Source organism: Acanthochromis polyacanthus, chromosome 16, assembly GCF_021347895.1.
Source record: "Acanthochromis polyacanthus isolate Apoly-LR-REF ecotype Palm Island chromosome 16, KAUST_Apoly_ChrSc, whole genome shotgun sequence".
Classification (NCBI taxonomy): domain Eukaryota; kingdom Metazoa; phylum Chordata; class Actinopteri; family Pomacentridae; genus Acanthochromis; species Acanthochromis polyacanthus.
Genome location: NC_067128.1, coordinates 27,185,165 through 27,208,888, shown reverse-complemented (window position 1 = coordinate 27,208,888; position 23,724 = coordinate 27,185,165). Strand labels below are relative to the sequence as shown.

The 23,724-nt window shown below is 38.0% G+C and overlaps 1 protein-coding gene and 1 long non-coding RNA gene across 2 annotated transcripts in view; one reads left to right on the top strand and one right to left on the bottom strand.

Annotated features, from left to right (window-relative positions):
• The window catches only part of cnih3 (cornichon family AMPA receptor auxiliary protein 3), a 118,377-nt gene that overhangs the window by 2,373 nt on the left and 92,280 nt on the right, over positions 1 to 23,724 (bottom strand). Inside the window, 3 exon segments of the mRNA XM_022216162.2 lie at positions 10,705 to 10,760; positions 11,405 to 11,548; positions 20,103 to 20,215. Of these exon segments, the coding sequence (XP_022071854.2) occupies positions 10,733 to 10,760; positions 11,405 to 11,548; positions 20,103 to 20,215 (285 nt within the window). The 3' untranslated portion in view covers positions 10,705 to 10,732.
• LOC127537692 (uncharacterized) overlaps positions 3,920 to 23,724 on the top strand; it is a 185,308-nt gene continuing 165,503 nt past the window's right edge. The window contains exon 1 of the long non-coding RNA XR_007947488.1: positions 3,920 to 4,072. This is a non-coding gene — a long non-coding RNA (uncharacterized LOC127537692). The remainder of the gene's footprint in view (positions 4,073 to 23,724) is intronic.

Sequence of the window (23,724 nt, the reverse complement as noted above, 5' to 3'; positions counted from 1 at the left end):
TGTAGCTGCTGATTAATTCGAATGCATTGATATTTAATGTGTTTTTGTCACAATATGATATGAGACAGGAAGTACCTGAATGTGGCTGTTCAAAATGTGTTAATGTAATATTTATTCATCCAAAGACTCACAGTGGGACTCATCTTGTTTTAATTCCTATTAATAAATGAGGCAACTGTAAATGATGTTCAAGTTTTACCGACTAGGACAAGTTCCCTGCAGCTTTCTGGAAAATTTTATAGATTTTTTTTTAACAGGAATCATTTTAAATGTTTGTTTATGAGTCTAAAATTAGTCACCTGTAACACCCATTTTGCCAAAAGCATTAGGCATCTCCATCCAGCACATCTGCCCGCAAGCCTTACTCACCCTGTGTATTTCAGTTTTGATGGTTGGCTGTATTTCTTAGAACTTGAATCTACAGATAATTAGGTAAATTAGATGGAAGGTCATACTCAGGACATACTGAAGAACAGCTGGAAACTGATGGTGTTCCTGCAGCAGTGGCTCAGTTATAAGAACAGGTTGTCTCCTCATCAAAAGGTTGGGTAATTCACTGAACCCCAAGTTGCTTCCAGTGGTTGTCAAACCTCCACTGGTGTGCGGAAACACATTGTAAACTGCTTTGTAGAACCCAGTTAAGGTTCAAAGGTGCCATGTAAGCACAAATTCATTTCACATTTACCATTCTGCTGCTGAATGAGGAGAAAAACTGAAGACTGAAACCTGATGATACCAGTCTCAGCAAACTGCCACATGTCTATAGCTGAGAGTGATTCTTATTATGAATTTGGGGCTTTGATAACTATTGCAGCCTTGTGTTTTTTTACAGAAAATGGACAGAATTGTACCTGCTACTATGTGCCTCACACATGGAAACAAACCAGTGTTTGCAGATAAACATGCCTATTGACCTCATGCAGAGGGATTAGTGGGGCCAGAAGTTGTTCCTAATGCAATTAGCAAACTGGCGGCTGATATGTTTACCTTTGGTCGAATGAAAATATGTTTTTGGAAAACAGCAAGGAGCTCAAGCTAGTCGACCTGATATATGCTATTTGCATGCTGTTTTGTGCAACTCCTATATCACCCAAGTCTCTAATGGGGTGTAAAATTAGCACGAACCATAGAGCCACAATGGCAAGAGGCTGAAATAAGCTGAAATTATTCTTGAATCATTAATTACAAATCAAAATAATACACATACATTTGAGAGATTATCCTAGTGCCTTTGAATGGATTATGTAGTTTTAAAATGTATCCTATTTAAGTTTACTCGGAAATGTCTCAGCTTTCTAATACTACATAGATAAGCTGTTAAAGGCAGGGAATTCCTAATATGTGAAAAGAAATGTATCTGTAACTAGAATAATAACTCATCTGGGTTAAAGCTGGAACACAAACACATTCATATTTGACCACAGACCCATTCCAGTACTGTAACTAGCACATGCTACCATTCTGTAACTCCTTTTTGTAACAGTTGTCTCCATTAAATACCAAAATTTTACATTATTAGGTTTTTTACTATGACCTAGACATGTAAAAACAACAATCCTTCCTGGCATGTTTGTGTTGCTTTATTCAATTATTATTTCCTAAGAGTCTGCAGAAAAGTTGCCACTGGATGCAACATAAAAAGCAAAAGCTGATGAGCATCATGTAATGCAATGAGCATGTGCAAAACAAGCTGTCAAAAACACAGTTGCAGCAAAGTGGCAGTGTGATTTCTATACGTCGACCACTGACACCGATGGTCTTCTGTCGCACTGCGGTGGACATGAAGTATTATAGAGGCATTTGATCATAGAGTCTGTGTTGTTCACCTGGGGAAAAAAAGGAGAATAATGAAGGACTGTGTGACACAGCAACAGCGACAGAACAAATCACAGATTGGGGATTCGACACTTGTCTCGCTGAGCTGTGACTTGACAAGAACAGATCAGCACCTCACTGACAGTAACTAACAACTCCCAACGTTTGTGTTCATCCCACAGGCCTCTGCCAGCTCCTCACACCTCTGTTAATCTCTACTGGTGAGAAAGCAGCAAGTTCACTCTGTTGACTCATGAATATCCATGGACAGACAGAGAGAAGGGCAGAAAATGTGATGCATAGAGAGAGGCAGGAAGAGACAGATCAGAAGTGAACTGCTTGGTTTAACCTCAGGGACTCGCCCTCCTCCCATTAAACCCTCTGAGAACTGCCTTCATTAACTGCTGGAGTGACTTGTATCTCTTTAAATTACAGCTCCTTCACTTTTACAGACTAATTAGACACTAACTGAACATAATATATGCTAAAATATGACTCGATTCATGAGGAAGCCTCACAGATTTGGAGCTGCATGAGAATAGAAAAGCTGATATCACTGTTTAGTTTGTTAAATATCCAGGAATTATTCATCATTTTGTCTTGATTTCAAGACAAAGAACACTTCTGCTTCATTTTCTTGCATTTTTAAGGTTTATACACAGACAAGAGGAATAATTATAATAATAGAATCTCTGCATTAGTAAAATTCTTGCTGGGTTTGGGGGCTTCTCTCACAAGTTCCAAATTATTAGAAGTGGATTTGTATTATAATTGTCCAATTAAGTTGCATGATCAACAGAGAAAATATGAGGTGGATTAGTTCTGTGCAAATGCTCCTCACATGACACCTCAAATTAAACAGGAACAATGTGTGCTAATGAGAGAATGTCCAATTATTGTAACTAATTAGAGCAGAGTGCAGCCTGGCATGTAACGTATGAGGTGAATCACACGTAGGAAAAGACTAATCCACCTCTCGATACCTGTTTTGTAATTGCCATGGAACACAGTCCCATAGCCTCAGCACAAAACGAGGTTGAAAAGCATGGATTACATTTGTACATCCAGTCTGATTTCCTATAATTTGAATCTAATACCGAATCAGGTAACACTTTATAATAACTATACACTATTAGGCATTAGTTAAGCATTGGTTCAGCATAATTTAAGCATTAGTTAATCCTTAAATCCTCATGAACTCATCATGAATTCACCATTAGTAATGCATTACAAAGCATGAGTAAAGACAGTTTTAAATGTTCAACTAACATATTATTAAGCATTAGTTAAACATTAGTAAAGTGCTTAATTCATCATTAACTCATCATTTGTAACTAATAGTTATACGTGCTTAATTAATCATGAATTCATGATCTGTATGACATTTATTATGCATTACTAAGCGCTTAATAAACCCGGTTAAAAATGTTTTGTTGCTCATTGATAACCTCAGTTGTTAATACTTTATAAAGGGTTAGCAACTGTGTTAGTATATGATTTACAAACACATATTCATACTCAATGAATAACTTATTAATGCGGTTACTACTCATTAGTTAAGTATATTCCGTGAGCCCATCTAGTGAGGACTATCTATGCTTTATAAAGCATTTATAAATGACACAGAAGCAAAGATATACAAAGTGTCAGTTTTATTGGTCCCAAACAATACAAGCTCTTTTAAATACACACTTTAAACAAATACAATCTATAAAATTTCAAGTAAACTTGACAAACATCTTCAAATAACAACAGTCTGTGATCGTATAAAATAGAAAAATAAAATACAAGCTCTTTTAAATACACACTTTGCAATCCTTAACATTTCAAGTAAACTGGTGAACTATCTCTTTAGGTCACACACACACCAGAGGTAAGTGGCTGCCTGATTCTGGGATTCCGCCAGCGCATTTCAATGGGAAACGAGTGCACTCCTCCTCCTGCCAAAGGTAAAAGTTGCAGGAGGAGGAATCCGCTCGTTTCCCATTGAAATACATTGGCGGAATCCCAGAATCAGGCAGCCAGCTACTCTCCAGCGTGACTTCTGCATTTTGGAGCGTGCGCACTAGCGTTTTTGACGGTAAGAGCATTCGCAGTAGCGTCCTACACGTCCCAGAGTCCTACAAGTCCCAGCCTCCTCCGCGGTTCTGGAGAGCGAGACCGCGCGGTTTTTGTTTTTTATTTTTCTCAAATGCGGAAGTCGGAGAGAGAACCATATCACGCTGGAGAGATGGCAGCTGATCGTAGAGGCAAACAGGTTGCAGAAATTATCTAGTGTTGTCTTGCAATATTTGAAAACGGTATATTTGTTTTACTGTAAAGCACTTTGTGCAATTCAAGGGCACACACACACCAGAAGTAGGTGGCTGCCTGATTCTGGGATTCCGCCAATGTATTTCAATGGGAAACGAGCGGATTCCTCCTCCTGCAACTTTTACCTTTGGCAGGAGGAGGAGTGCACTCGTTTCCCATTGAAATGCACTGGTGGAATCCCAGAATCAGGCAGCCACTTACCTCTGGTGTGTGTGTGCCCTAAAGAGATAGTTCACCAGTTTACTTGAAATGTTAAGGATTGCAAAGTGTGTATTTAAAAGAGCTTGTATTTTATTTTCCTATTTTATACGATCACAGACTGTTGTTATTTGAAGATGTTTGTCAAGTTTACTTGAAATTTTATAGATTGTATTTGTTTAAAGTGTGTATTTAAAAGAGCTTGTATTGTTTGGGACCAATAAAACTGACACTTTGTATGTCTTTGCTTCTGTGTCCTTTATAAATGCTTTATAAAGCATAGATAGTCCTCACTTTAGATGGGCTCACGGAATATACTTAACTAATGAGTAGCAACCGCATTAATAAGTTATTCATTGAGTATGAATATGTGTTTGTAAATCATATACTAACACAGTTGCTAACCCTTTATAAAGTATTAACAACTAAGGTTATCAATGAGCAACAAAACATTTTTAACCAGGTTTATTAAGCGCTTAGTAATGCATAATAAATGTCATACAGATCATGAATTCATGATTAATTAAGCACATATAACTATTAGTTACAAATGATGAGTTAACAATGAATTAAGCACTTTACTAATGTTTAACTAATGCTTAATAATATGTTAGTTGAACATTTAAAACTGTCTTTACTCATGCTTTGTAATGCATTACTAATGGTGAATTCATGATGAGTTCATGAGGATTTAAGGATTAACTAATGCTTAAATTATGCTGAACCAATGCTTAACTACTGCTTAATAGTGTATAGTTATTATAAAGTGTTACCTGATTCAGTTTAACTTTCACACTTAAAAATATTTTTGGCATATAAGATATAAAACCATATTCTTCTATCGTATTGACAAAATGTAGTGATGAACTGAAAATAAGATTAACAGGAGTGAATATGAAATTTTGGTCACAAATCTGTACATGATTAGCTTTTTTTTTTACTTTTCATCGGCAAAAATCTGAAAGTCACTGCTTGTTCCTGCCAGAAAGCAGTAAATATAAAACTGAAAGCTGTAAAACCAGAATCAGGGAAAGATTGTAAGTCAGCGAATCTGTACTTTGAAGCAGCTTAGTTTGGTTTGATACCAAGACTGCACAACTGGGAAGACACATACAGTGCAGAAGCGCACTGCATTCGCAAAATAAAAATCTTCTTGAGACCTTCTGCTAAATTCTAATTTACTATCTTCTAAACACTACATCACCTTCTCTAATTACAGGAAACAATCTCAAACTTATGGGTTGCATCAGATATCAATCATGCTGTGGTTGAGAGGACAGGGGCGGTGGTGCTACCTGATAGAATGACTCAATTTTGTCAACAAAGTGTTTTTAGAAAACATCATATTAAAAGTCATAACATGTTTGAAGAGAGGTGAATTTTTATAAGAAATCTGAAGTATAATGTTGCCACTGAGTTACAGTGGTGTTGCAACATGAGCCCAGCTTTCAGTCGCACTAATAAATGAGGAAATCTCTATCTGTGTGTCTGTCTGTTCTTTAACTATCTCCAAAACTATACACACAGTCTATGTAAACTTGGCTAGTGAGCTCCTGAAGACCCAAGGAAGTGTAGTGTCAAGTCTGAACTTGTTCAGTTGAGTGGTTGTGATGTTTTGGCTAAAAGTAATAACACTTGTAATCCTGAAATACTGCACTTTTACATGGGAGATCACAAAACACAGCAATGTTTCTTATACCTAAGTTCGTTCCATGACCTAAATAGTGTGTTTATTATCGCAACTTGACAAGGTAATGTAATCTTCATAAGTACTTATTTTAACCCAAATAAATACGCTTTCCATAAGCTTGACCACATACCTAAAGCTAATTGAATCTCAGTTTATCTGTGGCATATCCCCTGCTACCAATATGCTCCAGTGGCTGCTATCAGAGGTAAGAGACAAACTGTATATCATGTAAGTTCATATATTTCGGAGGACTTAGTGAAAGGAAATACACCAAACTGAAATCCAGTTGTACAATATCTGCTCTGTAGTGCTACTTTTCAATAGCCATTTTTAACATGTTTGCTACCAAATATAAAGGCATCACAGTGGTAAACATTTCAAATCGTACCCGGTCCAATGAAACATACACTTCATTGAACAATGTAATATAAGAGAAAATAGTGACTATAGGTATTAGCCCAGTAGCTGCACCAGTATAATCTCAAATAGAGTTTCTGGCTCAGTTGCTCGGCCCAAAACTGCAGCTGATGTTGGAAATATGCAGATTTTAATTATGTTTACGCACGGTGTATGTTCTCATTAAGGATTTATGTGGTAATCTCAGGTGAGGCCATTCGCTGTCTGGTGAAACATTTTAAATCATTTATATATTCAACATCTGTCTTCTTAATGAGCCAACGTTAACCTTGAGTGCGAAGGAAAAGACATGCTAAGGACCACAAGCCGAGCAAACCCAGAAAACCTATATTCATCTTACAAAGGGAGAGAAGGTATTGGTTACTGGGGAGCACCACAATCCACACACAGCATCCTGTGACAGCAGTGACAAGAGGAAAGAGGGAAGAAAGAAGGTGAGAGGTCGAAGGGTAGAGGTCAAAGCTTACACTCCAAGAGGGAGTCTGTTAGTCAGGAGGAGCTTTAAATCATCCAGTGCCAGGAGAAAGTGCAGCTGAGGAGGGTGAGATAGCACAGAGCTCACCTGGGGCCAACACAGAATGGGGTTGTCTTTCATTTTGGAAGGTTTATTAGCTGTTATTATAATGCACTATTGCAGGTTTCACTGATTTATCTCAATAAAGCCAGAGATGAAGCCATTTCAGAAATATCTAAACCTTGTCCACGCCCTCTGAATGCGTACATCTGTCCTCCTGCTGTGCCCAGATGGACAAAAATCATGATTTACAGAGTAATTGCAGTGGATCATCTGCCCCAGATAAGCTCCACACAGCAAACCGAAAAGGATTCGGAATCACCTGTTGCCCAGGTGGAGCCGGGTTCATCTGAGTCTGCGAGGGCATGCACGATTTCATTATGTGTATGCAGCACATGGGGGTTTGTCTCAGTGAGAGTGTGTTTGTGTGTCGGTAAGATTTATTGTGAGCGTGTGAGGGATCTGTAGGTCACAGATGCAGGTGAGGGCGTTTGGTTTTGGAGGGCGGTGGATAAAGAAGGGTCAAGAAAACACACAGCAGGTTTCAGGCTGCTCCACTTCCAATTCAACCACGTTCACCAAAACAAGCTGCTATGTTGAACATCACTGTAGCTGTATGCAATTGGAGTTCACTTCTTAAAGTGATTATCTGGATCTATATCATGAAAACAAATCCTTCTGTAAAATAAAGTGTGATTTTTTATCCAGCTTGGGCCAGCCTTTCAGTGGTGCTTGCTATGTTGTTCTAGTAGATAGCAACAGATCAGGAACAGATTTTAATCGAGTTCTACAAGGGTTATGATTTATATAGTTGGTAGAAAAAAAATACACTGACGCACAATGTATTAAAAAACAACTTTTGAGGCCTTATTTCATAATTAGGAATTCTGTTTAAGACAGCACTTAAACATGAAAATAAACATAATGGTTATTGTCATACTGCGGGCTACAGCTTGTATTTTCACAACTCACATTGTTTCATATTTTCGTAAATCAATTCCACCAAATTAGCGCTTAAAAGTCTCTCTTTGTTATGTTCTATTTCAAGTGACAGACAACTTTTATATTGAAGAAATGTGAAGAAAAATCTCATGATTCTTAGACAAGTTCTGAAATGTCGGTTTCTGTGATTTCAAAGCAGGTTTATCAAGGCTTTTTGACAATTACATCAAAAATAATGATAAGATTATAGTTAAAAGTAGGCCAAAATCTGGCAATACTGCTGTCAATTCTTGAACCACATTCTATTTAACACTATCCTGCAAATATGATTACGTTTTCTTCTTGCAATTATGAAATGTGAAAGTCATTGTTAAGAGTTAAAACCTCTAAATTTAGATTTCTCTCGTAAACACAATGCATTCTAAGTTTAAAATCTAAATTCAATCATAGGGGACATTTGATGGATGCAGGAGTTTTCACATTTGGCTGATTAGCAGAACATTTTTCTTGCCTTGTTCACTAAACAAGACAGAAATGTGGAAACATTTTGGCTGTTAGTGGGCAGCATATGGTGATTCAGCAAGTATGTGCCCCTACAAATAATCCAAGAAACGACCATTTAGTAAGAGCTAAATGCATGGTTTCTGCATTCAGGTGTCCACAAGACTCTGCCATGTAAATGTTGCCATCCATTTCTGCAAGAGTGTCCTTATGCACAGCGAGGTCTGCAATTATGCATGTGCCAGCAAAGTAAACAAGCTGCTTGTTTCCTGCTGTATGTATTTATATCTTCATGATGCTTGAACTGTAGACTGTCTTGTTCTTGTTAAGCTGTTGCGTGCATTTTTAAACTCTTGAGCAAAGCAGCTCTTCCAGTTGCTGTTGGGCGGTTAAAATCATGTTTGCTGGCGTACATGTGCAGAATGTGTCAGTGTAGACATACCCCTCTGCTGTTTTACTAGTAGTAGCACTGGTATCTTATAATCGCTTATACTGTTTGAATTGTGAACTTTTGTGCTTAAAGGTTTGAAAATTTGATTAAGAGATGGGCCAATGCCATGTAAACAGCAAGGAAGCATTTTCACTTGTGTTTGGGCTAGTGAATGTTAGTTGTTTATTCAAATGCATGCTAATATATTTTTTGTGCTGTATTTTGGCTGAATGGCAAAATGTCTTCAATCAAATTACAGTTTTGATGATATAAAATGCTATTTCTCTGCAGCCTAATTCAGTCATTGCTTGGGATTAGTACATTTCACTTTTATCACCACTTTCTTCCAGCATTGGACCCTTGAACATGAATTTACAGAAACAAAGAAGCTCATTCAAAAGATTTATCCCTGAAAACAAAATGATGGCCCAGAAACAATCAAAGGATTTTGCTGTAAAATCACGCCATGTCAATACCATATTCAAATTATGAAAGAACAAGTTGCTGCTGAACTTGGTGGAATTGAAAGTGAATACAACCTTCACCTTGTACTGTAAAATACCTCACTGCTGCTGCTGCTGCTGCTGCTGCTGCTGTCAGTGGTCTCAAAAATAGCAGATCAGTCCAAAATGAGCTAGAGCAGGACGGGATGGAGTGAGATGGAGAAGCAAGATGAGTTAAGATCAAAATGAACGCTCAGTTTGCAGCTATAGACACCAAGTGTTCAAGGCGAGGACGCTAGAACGTGCTTTTACTGCTTCTCAGTCAAATAAAGGTAAACACACCTCATAGCTTATGATCATAAGATCTAGTTGTTAATATTTTGGCAGGTCTATTGACCATTTAATTAAAGTTCTTACAAAGAGTATGTCATATTCTATTAAAAGGAAAAATATCAGGAATGCACAAGCAAAGACTACAATAAAAAACATGCATATTTTAGTTAATGACGTCCCTTATACTGTACTACACATGTGACTCCAGCTACTGATTGATGTAGGCACTGGTATGAAAATGAATGAGATATATATGACTTTAGCTTTTTTGTCTTCCTTTTATTCTCCAAATTTCTGCCACTGTACCATGCCAGGAGGGAGCATTCTATCGTCACATCATCTTTGTGATATCTCAGAGATATTTTAAAGAGCACTGCTGCTATCAGTGTACAAACCTCATCATTGTAAAGCCTTTTAAATCTGACATGCTTGTTTGTTTCTGATCAAATCAGAGTTGTAACACGTTCTACACATTCAGACAACTAGTATTTCAGTTGATTTATAATTACATGGCATCATAATAACAAAAATGCTTTTAAATAACCTTAATGGTCTTAAAAAAGAACACTGAGTGACATATCTCCCTAATGTGTGCAAATATTGTTATATAACACCAGATAAAGCTTTTAAAAAGTGACTTCCAGCCACGAACAGGATTTTGTGTAACAGCTTAAGTCCAACACTTGCTCATGATGTTGCTTTTCTACCTGTGTGATATTGTTGTGATCAACATTGCAATTAACAAAGTATCCACAACCTGAAAAGACACACAGACAGCATTTTTCTACAGGAACCTTAAAGCAATGTTCAATCACAACATTGTCACACACATACAAGAACAACTCCATGTTAAAGTTGCAATCCTTTTAGTGTTGTCATGAAAAAAAATCCTCCTCTGAGCTACTATCAGCTAGTCTTAAAAAAAAAACCTTTAAAATCCATATAACCACAACAGTCCTGCATTCATAAACAGATCTGGACAACTTGTCAAGATCAAGAAACCTTATCAAACACTGAAGTGGCCATATGGTTCAAAGTTTCTCCTGTATGAAGCTATTCTGCCTCAAGCTGCTACCACAGAATAACATAAAAAATGTAAGGATTGTACCTTTAAGTGTTTCCATTGATAAGACCTATTAGAGGGATATTTCCAGGTTCCACACACTGCAGCACCCACATGACACATGGAACAAGAATCCGGAGTGATTAATAGCAGCATTTAGACAAAGACCAGGAAAAGTTTAAGCAAAAAAATAAATAAATAAAAAATAAACATCAAGAAACGTTAGACACATTATATCACAATGAACATGGCATATCTTTACCTGATAATTTAAAATGCTACCAGCCAAAAACAACACAGAATGACAAAGATTTTAACCAATGTGCAGCAGTTTTGTCCGTCTGCAATCCACCTGCATGTTAAGGTGGTGCTTGTCAATGAAGTAAAGAATCAAGTTCTCGTAACATCACATGCATTAGCAGTGGTGGGCCTACAGCTAAGCATCACTAGCCTGACAAACTGAGAACATGCATGTGATTGCCAGAGAAATGGTTACTTTATTCAGTGATTTGCACTCACATTACTTCATCAGAGCTGGAAAATCAAACCAAAGGTTACATGAAGCAGTGAGAAAAGTAGGACTGTGATTGAATATGTGACCAATCAAGCCATTTTCTGTCCAAAACTGGTTTATTTTTTTTTAAGCCTTAGTTCAATGTGCTTTTAAACACTGGTACAATCAGATTAATGTAATCTCTTTACATGTAATCCAATTTTCTACCGACACCGCCTGCCCTGTGCTCACCAGTAGAGATAGTAGAAGAAGGAAAGGACGAAGAAGGACAGCTTGCACCAGGCCTCCTTCCGGCAGAACTTGAGCGTGTCGCCGTTCATCACGGATGCCGGGTCGTAGAGCAGCTCCTTAGTGTCCGTTGGGGAATGGAAGTACCTGCCACAGGGGGGCAAAGACCACACCACGGGTAGTTGACCCGTTCCAGACCCCGGGGGGAAGGGTCGGGACAGGGGAGGTAGGCGGGGGGGAGATGATGGGAGGAAATGGGGAAGAAGATAGCATGGAGAAAGATGGTATGATGAGTTTGAGGTGACACCATCATGCAGAAGACGTGGGTGAAATAGTAGTTGAACATGGACCTTTTGATAAACCTGATCCCCTGAACAGTGATGGTTTGTGGTTTAGCAATCATTAGCTGGCCGGCTAAGCTTCAGAATTGAACACAGTTTGAAATGAGTTGTTTAGAAAGAGTTAAAGGACTTTACGGAACCTACTTTATCTTCAGGCATGAAATGTTTCCAAGCGGCTAGCTTATAAAATTTACAGTTACAAAGACAAGGATCATTACTAACTATGCTATAAGTTGGAGCCACAAACTAGTTCAGGTGTGGCAGATCCACTCTTTAGCACAAAATAATGCTGGCAACATCCTCAGAGTCAATTATTTTGTGCAAGTAAATCATATATTACCTCTGGATCACCTGTTCCAGAGTGCATTTGTGGAATTAGCAACTAAGCAAAGTTGCATTAGAATAGAATAGAACAGTGTAGAACAGTAAGTTAAAACTACCCTGAATTTAAAACAATACTTTAAAACACTTAAACAATGTTTTAACTGTTAAAAACTGTAAAGAATGTTCACATTAAAAGTCTGTGCTTTCACAAATGGTAATTTATTCTTTTACAGTGTTGAGTATAAAATAAGAATAATTGTATCAGCATTATTTTACTAATATGTGCTGTTTTTTAAAAGAAAAAAATAAGTATACGTATGAAGGGCTGAAGAAGGGCAAATATTTTTTTTAAACTGATATGTTTCAGTTTTTCACATTTTTTAACTTATTTTTTCTGGTACCTTAGCAGCTTTGTTGTGTGTTTACAGTGAATGAACAGCTACATCTTGTAGGAAATCAGGGTGAAAAGGTAAAATACCGAATATCACATTTTCGAGATATATGGCACAAAAATAAAACAGTTTTATGATTTGGTTGGAACAGAGCTTAGACTTTCAGATTTCACTTTGTTGTTTTTCTACAAATTTGAACATTGTATTTCTGCTATACAGCAGCTTTAGGGGTAATTTTTCCAGCTGTCTACTTCTGGTTGACAGCTGGCAACCAGAAGTAGACATTTATCTACTTCTGGTTGAAAACAAGGGCACACATTGTTCTAAAAAAAAAAATACTACTGAAACATTTGTCACTTTTATTGCTGTAAAATATACATGTACTATGCCTGAAAGGGAGACAAGGCTTAGCAAAAAGTCACTTAAAGAAATATCCTGATAAATTTGACTTATCTTGTTGTGCAGGACACTGAACTTTCCAACAAGATAAACAAAATATGATCCAATATTTGAATAAATATTCAAATATATATTCACCCAGGTCTGTTATGCAGTTCTAGGAGGTATCAGCGCTGGGGTTATTCAGAGTCTCTAAATCCACTCATCTCAGTGCGTGAATTACAACTCCAACTGCAGCACATAAAAGGGATTTTTAATAAAACTTCACAATGAATTTCCAATGAAAAATGTTCTTCCGTTTCACATTACAACTATTTATCATTTGCTGACTGATTCCCAAGCAGAAGAGAAATTCCACCCCACAGTCTGCATGTCTTGTTTCTGAGCTTTTAGTTCAATCAATGTTTGGAACACAAATAACTCTATTTCTTAAAGCTGTGTAAAATGGAGAAGTACGACGTCACCAGAATACGAAACCTTGCAGCGATTAATAGAAAAGTGGGGCTAGGGAATTCTAGTGATGTTTCCTGGAGCTCTTACATTCCAGCGAGACCTGTTTCAGCGGGGTGGTTCAAATTATGACATGCAAAATATGCCAAACGGGAAATGAGACATGAAGTGGGAATTGCTGCTGCCGCTTTGAGGAGAAAGCTCTATGAACTGATACACAATTACCTTGCTGCTGGTTTTGTAGGGAGAAATTTGCCTATAAGAGACCCCAGAGCTGATACGAAAGAACAAGATTCTGCAACATGAACTACTGTACATGAATGTATTATAGACCAGCCGCATTAGGAATGTTGGATTGTCTCTAATTGTGGTTTGCAGAGTCTGATGGGTAATGAAGTCCAACCAATAAGTTGCCATCATTATGCATGTGGTCTGTCTGGTCATCACCCAGACCAACAGATGGGTTATGCATGTCCATATGGTATGCTAATTCATGCACACTGGTCGCTTACAACTGGGAAATGCCTGCATGTTTTGTAGTCAGAAATGAATTCCAATGTACATTCACTAATTTACATTTCTGCTGCTCCATAGATGTCTCATGCATGTATGAAATATTCAACGATGTACTTGAAAATGCATCTTGATGTATTTTGCGTATCACACAAGGGCTTTGCAATGAGTCGCTGAGTATAGATCGCATGTACTTCCACAAAAAATACATGCATAGATGGCTGATGAGGAGGTAAACGAGGTTAGTCCATAGCTTACAATCTACTACATACAATTGGACAATAAAAATGTCATTATTAATGAACAGCAAATATTGACATCATTTACTACTCTCAGCAAAAGTCACAGACAAAACAAGGAGAAAAGATCATTTGACACACATGTAGAGATGCTGAATGTGGAGAAACCTCTCAAAGCACACACACGCACACATACACACACACTCAGACTTTGTTCAGGATTCAGCTGGCAATCGAAGCATTTTAAGTCACTGTAGCTCCACATTGGCCAGCCTTCCTTGGAATTTTCCTCTACACCCCCCGCATTCACATATTGCGAGATTTTATTTTGGCAAAAACTTGTGTTTTTAAAACACACAAGGAAATATCCCTTGGATGGACCTGGTGTCAGTTACATCACTGCAGGTTTTATTTAATAGAGGTCTGACTGTTTCTCCTTCATGTCTGAGGGTCAGTGGAAGCATCAGACTTGGCATTGCACCAAAGCAACAGCTAATACGAACATCAAAGTTCAGAGGTCTCAAATGTTTCAAGAAACATGTTGAGACATCCCAGAACAACCTCTTCCAGGTACTCTAACTATAACATCTGAAGCTTAGGACACTCGTGAAGACTAGCTGAAACCTAAAAAGACTGGACAGACAACATATAAAGATCGCTGTCATCAGCATTCACAGCTCTGACAGTCAGGAAGGAACAACATCTCCATCCATGCTCATCCTGAACTGCATGTATCTTCAATCTCAACCTATATTCCTTGTTTGTAGTGTTTGTACTGTTCATACTGTGGATAAACTGCATTATGCTGCTCATACTGCCTGTACTATTTACAGTGTTTGTACTGCTCATACCACTATTTTTTTCTACCTGTAGATTTAGATTGTCCATATAATATTGTTTCCCCATCTTTTCGTTAGTGTGCTCATGGTGCTCTGCCTATACTGTTTATACTGTAACGTAAGTATATACCATATCATAAATAATGTATTTTACTGCTCAGTCATCAGATTCAGCTGTACTCATAAGGATTATTTAACACATATTTGCAGCTCACATCAGTGACTGTGTGACGTCACCTGAATAAACGGCTTTTCCTGAAGTAAGCTTCATCTGACAACACTGACTCGGCCCTTACAGACCTACACAACTGTCAGTTAGTCTTTTTCCGAAAATTTTCAAGGGCAAATCATCCTGCAGAATTAAAAACACAAGCTGCCAATTGCTTTGGTGCTAGATTATGTGAGAACAGCTGTTCTCTTAGGATCTTTGGTGTTGTGTACCACCGGAACTTCCACTCACTACCATCTCGGCATTCACTGTGTATTGGACTGTTAGATTTATGCTCCTTCCTGACCAGTGAAATTCTAAAATCTGTTAGTTTTGCCTTAATTTGTGGTTTGTCTTGTCTTTTCAGGTTAAGGCTTGTTGTCAGATGTGTACTGAGCTTTAGTAAATGTACAACAACAACAACTTCTAGGGGTAGATGATTCCAAAAATTCCATAAGCATGCCAACTATTTAAACTGGCACCTTGCACTTGCTATGTAGGAATGCAAGGCTTGCAGGAGGAACTGTAAGTGACTTCACTAAAGCCAAGTTAAGCTAAAACTAACCAGTGTGCACCCTCTGGAAACACTAAAGTAGCAATCTCTGTCATCAATTGACATCGGTAAAAGACCCAGACAGGTCCATCCAACTTGGTCTGATGATTGCTCAGTGTGCCTGAATCATATTCATAATAACATCCCTCACTTTTGGTCCATGTTTGCCTTAAAAGTCTAGGTTGCCAGCGATCTAATTAAAAAGTCAATTTACTCAAATTTATCAAAAAAACAACAACAATCAGATAGTCATTATGATTTGATATGCAGAGGTGATCTGAGATTTCTAATGCTACTGGAGGTGAATGGGGTGTCATTAGTGGAGCCTAAAGAACATTCTGGAATAGCACGCATTTCCAGAAACAATATCCCACAACAATCACCAGCATTTTTGCAACACCTGTTACATTTGGACAAATTGGCACTACTAGATAAATGCCTACTTTCCCATTTCCACCTCTTTCCATTACCCCTTGTCTATAGCTCATTCCAATATTTCTTCTTCATTATTTTACTATTCACATAATACTGTACAAAAATCATACAAAAACACTGGATCTTGCAAGGTGCCCCAGTATTTCAGCAAACTCAGGGCCAAACTGTATTTCTCAAGTTTCTGGACTGAATCTGGCTCTTAGCTGTCGCCTCTAGCCATCCCCATAACAAGTGTTGACAGTCATTACAGCATACTAACTATCAAATGTCAAGCAAGCCAGCAGTCAGGGACAAAACTGTGAGATGGCAGTGCTATTTTATTTTATTAAAAAACAATCGAAACTTGTTGACATTTGTTCACAAAATCTGCAGAATAAGCTGTTAGCAGTTCTTGTTTACAGTGTACCCATAGATGTACTGACATCCTTCTGTAGATTACTTGACACTGGAGAAAACTTTAAAACCTGGTGAGCATTGTGCAAGTTCTGCAGTTAGGTTAGGGAACTTTGTTTTGATTTGAAGTGGATTTATGAACAGACATCAAGATTCCTGGTGCATGCGATACTGAAACGCTTGCAATGCATTCTGCAATAAATTTTGGAATGCATACAGGCATCTATAGAAGGGTCAGTGTGGATCCTTGCAGACTTGGGAAGATGACAAAATTAATATAATAATATTAATATATGTACACACTTGCAGAAATATGGAAGTAGGATAGATGAATTGATCTTGACTTTCACTGTCCTCATCACTGGACCTGAATAAAATCTAAGCAAAATTGCCAAACCACACAGTTGGCAAAAATATTAGAGGTAGGGAAAAGTAGGTTTCATTTGGGTAAGCTAACCCTTTAAAACTAAATGTCTTCATTCGCCTGAGGTTTGTGAAGAACTTCAAAAACCATTGCCATGAACCCCTAATGAGTCTGTAATGAGCAGGTCAAAGCCTGCCTGGTTGGTCCTTTTAGCTGACACTGACAAGTTGTTCAAACTCAGCTGCCTTGGCTCGAATTTTTCTAGCAGAGTTGTCAGTCTTGCGTCTTAAAGGAGACTTCCCATCAACATCTGTAAAATCTGCACAGCATCACATGGACATGGAGAAGGTTTGCACGCACCGACACACATGCACAGAGAGCAACCCTCCCTCTCCAGCTCTCCTCTGAATCACCTTGTCAATATTGGATCTCCCAGCCATCACTCACTGACTTTCCCTCCTGCCTCCTTCTACTCCCTGCTTCGTTTTCCAGCCTTCTCTGTCTCCGTCTTACACTCTCTTCCTTTCCTTGTCCTCTCATCTCTCAGCTGCAGCATCTGTAGCCGGTGGGGATCTGGCACAGTCTCGAGTTAATGAGACAGCAAGATGTTTTTCTCTCCTCTTCCTCTCCTCCCCTCTTCGTCTCTAACTTCAACCAGCTGAGCACATGAGCTTGAACCAATCAGGCTGCCAGCAGTCCACAACTAACCCAGCGACCAGCAGGGAGGGAACAGCAACAAAGACAACAGACAAAAAAAAAAAAAAAAAGGAAATCGGAAGATCACTGAGTGGTGACCCATTTTTCAGATGCTGCCTCTCGGAGATTCGAGAAGTGTTAGAACACCGATATACTTGCTTTAACCACGAATTTCCATCAGAGCTTCGCATGTCCTCAGAAAGACATCAGGCTGTGCAGTAAGGTCAGCAGGAGACTCAAGACATGCAAGCTTTGAATAAAAACCAAAGCAGCTTATCTCTTCTGTCACTTTTTCTGCAGTGCTCCTGAATAATAAATCCCCTAATCATCTTTTTTTCCATCGCAGACAAATTCCATAAACCAACAATAAAACATTCCTTCTCCCAACTATTGCTGTTTCGACGCCTGATGCATCTCACTTCTCTAGCCCATAGCTGCCAAAAGACTATTCAAAACACATCAGCGAGCCACACCGTTGCACAAGATGACATGTTCCTTCACTACCACGAACACACGCACTGTAGCTTATTTTGACTCAACCATCCTGCTGCAATAACTCTTCACCAGTGCACCAAATATGTATTAATCCACACCTGAAAATAGTCCTAAACAAACGCACCATTTAGTTCCATCAGTAACGTTTGTTCAGATCAGAGTGGCTAACTCTTTAAGTCTCTTGGAAGTGACATTAAAGACCCACTAAATATTTTATTAGTAACATCTGTGCATACTAATACAATCAAATACACCAGCTCTGCCACAAATTCTACTTTTACAAGATCTCTGCATTTTCAACTCTCAATAGGCTGATAATTCTGTGCTCTAGTTGATGGTGGCTTTGGTGTACTAGGCTGCGATACATTGTGAAGTGTTGCTAATACTTAACTCCTCCTATGTATATTAATGGTATTAAAACCTATTAGGGATGCTTGGTACACTACAATCCCCCATTATGAATAAACATAAAGTAGATTTATCACCTTTTTGAATGTCAGAAAAAAATTAAATTGTTTATATGAAAGTTGAAACATATTTGTAACCAGTTGTAACTTTTCTATTACATTTTTATTTGAAAAAGTACAATTTCTGCCATGTTTGTGACTTGTGTCCACACTCTCTTAGGTGTTCCAGGCCCTCTAACATTGAGATTTTTTTTTAAAATGCTGATGAACCTGATCAGTTTGGAACCTCTGGGGTTGCTAGTATTCTGGAGATGCAGAAACTTAAACTTTTGGAGACGCTTTCTGATCAAGCCTTACTGCCACTACATTTGTTCCCTGACTAGTCACCCAGCTATCACATGACTATTTTCCAAAAGAATACAAAGAAATATGCATTGACTATCAGTGATTAATACGACATAAATAAAACACCAACACTATCTGTAATTTAAAAATATGGGGCCTGTGTTCCATACTGCCATCGGATGCAGTGTCGATCAATTCCTCAATTCTTTGTGACCTTCCCTCAGGCAGAATTTCCTTTGGAAATGGTGAATGAGGCTGGGGGAGTGATGCCATCCGTCCCCTTTCTTTTTAATATTGTAAGCTGATATCAAAGCATCCCTGAATATTTTCCTTTTGCTACAGTGGTCCAGATGATAAGATCTGAGTTAATAGAAAATAGGACTCGGGTTTCGCTTCTTACAGACCTCATTTGTGAATGTTGTTGGGGTGTATACTGGCAGAGAGGAAGAAGAGTCTAGAGTTAAATCAGTAAAGGAAAATATTTTTAAATACAGTATTCTTTAACATTAAAAATATATCAAAAATAGCACTAATACACTAACATTAAAGAGCTTTAAAGAGCATTTCTGTTTGTGAGATATTGCCTTTATTACAAAAATCACAATAGTAACTTTCTCAGAGATAAAAACCTAATTATTTTGTCTTGTCTAAGCATAATTCCAGGAATCTCAAAATGTGTGTGTGCATGTGTGTGTACATCTGACCTGGTTTAAACTTGGTGGGCGTTTTGTTGTCGAGTCGAAGAAGCGCAGCAGAAAACTGAAGGATTCGTGGCTTTTTGTCGGATCTTTATGAGGCCTTTACCTTTGATGGAGCCCCTGTGAGTTGAGGTCCTGTTGCTAGGCAGCATTACCAGCGGCAAATGTGTGATGTCTGAGGCGAGATTCTAATGTCTGTCTATCAAGTGACAGTATGGCTAGTTTTAAAAACAAGCCCAGAAATTTCCTAGCAGAGTCAATCACTGCAGTTTGTGGGCAGTTTGCTAAAACAACAGAAAACAACACATCTGTCTGGTGCTATTTCCAGCTGGAGAGTTATACATATGTATGTCAGTCTAGTTAGATTTTACAGCAGCAGGATTAGCTCCTTGCCTAGTAAATGTTAGAAGGAAGAAAACATGGGTTTGGACCTTTTTTAATCAGATTCGCTAACAATAATTCAAATGCAGACTATTACCAACTTGAGCTTTTAATCCATATGTCAGGATCTCAATCAAAAGATGCCAAACAAGAAACGAGGACATACATTTTAGAATGCACACTGAACTCACTTACACATAAACAAGGTGTGACTGGATTGAATAGTTACCTCCACGTGTTGTAGAAGAGCAGAGGGATGTTGAGGCCCACAGTCAGCCACTCTTGTGCACACAGGAACATAATGCAGAACAGTCCATGGATGGAGTATTCTGGCAGCACCAACTGCATGACAAAGAGAGACAGCAGTGTCAGATTATAAAGAATGTTAACGTCAGCAGCTCGTGTCTTTCTCCATCCACTTCCTTACTGCATTACTGGGCATCACTGTTACTAAATGCAGACATTGCTTGAGTTGTATTTGCTCTAATACAAGAACTGAATGAATGAACAATGACTGTATTAAACGAAAGTAAAGGGCAGTTGGTTAGCAGATGCCACATTATCATTTTAATGGCCACAAGTGCAGGAAAACACCTCAAGCATCATCATTAGCATTCAGAGCTGTAGCCTAGCCTATATTTAACCACTGCAAATCTGTCTATCTGCATGCATTCCAAATGGCTAAATGCCCCATCCAGATTATGGGAGGCTTAGCTTCACAATGGACAGCGCACACTGATGGCAGGGCTCCATCGGTAACATAATAACTGGAGGGCTTGGACCTCTGAATGCAGGAAGCAACACAACCTTCTGGTAAACAGTGAGGGTGAGAATATTTGAGAGAGATCTTGCCACTGACCCTTCACATACACCAACCTCTCTAAACTACAACATTCGCTTTTGTTCTCTGAAATGAAAAGTTGAGGGAAGAGAAAAGTAGTTTATATTGGTAGAGTCCTATAATAATCCATAACAGAAAGTTTGAATTTATTATGCCTGCTATCATTTTGGTAAACATAAAACTGCACAACATTTTGCAAAAGAAGGTTTAGATTGACAGCCAACTGAAATCTACTTTGAAGGAGTACGAATGTCTCCGCTTGCATATACTTCCTGTTAGAACGTAAAAACAGAATCACCTTGAAGGACATCAATGTCTCCAAAAGCAAGCACTTCTTGGGTTCACTAAGAACCTAAAACCTTTGTAGACAGAAATCTGCAAAAAATAAAAATAAATAAATAAAACCTCCCCCTCTAACTTTTCATTCTCCCTTTTATGCCCTGAGAATTTCTTGCCAAGATGAGCATGGCCACATGCTTTAAACACACAAAAAAGCTCAACATTCATGTAGCTTCACACAGGATTCAAACTCTGCTCTCTTTTTAACAAATTGCACTGCCACATCCTCCTAGTAAGGGGAAAAAAGTAAGTAAAAACATCATATTATCGTCCAAAGTCTTACATCTTGAAATAACTTTTCTAAAGACTGAAAACAGAGCCAAGAGTAGGTACAGAAGTCAAGTTTCCTCTAAAAATCACTTAAACTACACAACGTTGAATGGCTATTATAGAACTTTTGCATGGTTATACCAATAAAACCAACCAACCAAAAAAACAACATCTGCCTACTCCAGCTTGAGTGTGTTTACTTTGCTTTCTCAACTGAAAAGGAGATTTTTATTTTGGATTACCTAAAATGATGCAATGACAAGTGGTTACACTGTTGTTCCATTTGTCAAAAGATTATGGGATGACTTGAATGGGCAGATCAGCATCTGATAACTTGTACCGGAACATTGTGTCTGGTTCTGATTTGACCACTCAAATCACATTTTGAAGCCACACAAATTGCAGATTCAAAGCACTTGCAGGTGTCTGTCATCATGGCTTGGTGTGGTGTGATGCACATGGATGCAAATGTAACTAATGTTCCAAAACTATGGCGAAATACTGCTGCATAACTGACAATAGAACCAAGAAACTGACATTTTCATAGAAGTAAAATGAGGTAAGCACATTATTCATGTAAGAAAAAAAACACTTTTTTAAAAAATAAATGCAAAATATATACACAAGTGCCTAAAAATGACTGGGTAAAAGAAAAAAAAAAGAAGATTTAGAATAAGACACATTAGAACTCAAACTGAATGGACAAAATCATTCTGAAAAAAAAAAACAACAAACAAAATTAACTAAAAACTGCACTGTTTTCTATATCTCTATGAGTCACATTTTCCACATTATTCTCAGTCAATTGGTTCATTATTAATATAAAAATATATTAGTGCTGCTTTACATAGTATGTTAATAATGCTCTGATATAAAGTGACTTTAATGTGATTATACTTTACCTACTGTACATGAAGATCTGGAATAATGTTGTGCAATCAGATTCTGAAGGACTCCGTCATGTATGCAGTAATTTCAGTAGCACACACTAGTATGTTTATAACATGTAAACTGTATATTGTATAGCATGTGTATATATGTAGTTGAGATATATGTTACTTTCTTTTCTTTCTTGCTTAAGGATTCCAGAAAAGTAGAGATTCAAATATTTCTTACTATGAAACTCGTAAAGGAAATCATCAAGAGCTTTTGAAGACCTGACAGCAAGAAGAAAGGAGGATAGGGAAACTCCAGATCATTTTTTTTCTTCAATTTAGTCAGTTATAAAAAATGAAAAGAGCAAAGTCATTGTATGGTTTGGCTGATCATTGTCATTGAAAATCCTACATCTGTGTAAAAACATACAGTATGATATAGGTGATATTTTCCACTGTCATGGAAAATACAGTTTCCTCCCTGATTTTTATTTATTTCTTGTGTCAGGACTTTTTTCTCAGCTGTCCCTGTAGCGTAAACACACTCTATAAACCTTGTACAAATGCGGCTGTGATTCATTTAACTCGACACAAACAATGACTTGGACAGAGACTGAGATTCCATGTAGCATCTTGGCTTGAATATGACATCATGCTCTTGTGTTTGATGATGTTTCCTGGCAACGAGGGCAACTGAGGCTCCACCCACAGCCAGTAAAGTTCCACTGAGAACTATGAAAAGGTACCACAAGTGACCACGGATGATTTCTAACTTGACAGTTCACTTTCTTGAGCTTGGAGCAATGAACCCACCAAGTTTGAGGTAATTTAAATGTAAAGTTGCTGAGTTGCTGTATAGAGCGAACCAATCAAAATAAGGAAATCTCCCCAGCTACTGTGAAATGGACAGAAAATGTAATATGTATTTTTTTTTTAATATTCTGCAGTCAGTCTTTCATCTAACATTTTTAATGTCAGAGAACTGTAGCAGCATATTTAATATCCGCCTATAATGTAAATAATATCTACATCTTTTTCCAATTACAGAGTCAGATCTAACCTTTGTGCAGTCGACAGAAAAGAGTTTAAAGCTCCTTGCTTGCAAGTTAGTCTTGTGATATGAAACCCAGAGTCATTTCCACATGAAGAAGGAAAAGACTCCTCATCCCAAACCTTATAGAACTGCCTATACAGTAAATACCGCACCTTCTAATTCCTCATTGTCCCATTTTTGGATGCTAAATGGCTCTCTTTTCCATCCCTTCTTCTGTTCTGCCTTTTCCTCATTTGCTCCTCTCCCACATTGAACAGTGTTACCTCATGCATCATTCATGCAGAAATATTGGATTGTGCATGGTGCACCAGTGGCTCAGCAAACGATGGACAAAATTTAAATTCTCAGTTTTTTGGATTTGAGTCTGGCTCTTGAGTAGACTCTTCACCTCAAAGGTTCCTTTCACTCAGTGCTGCTTAGTGTTGGTAAAATGGAAATGTAAAAACTGTGAATTAATAGACTTTATCTGTGA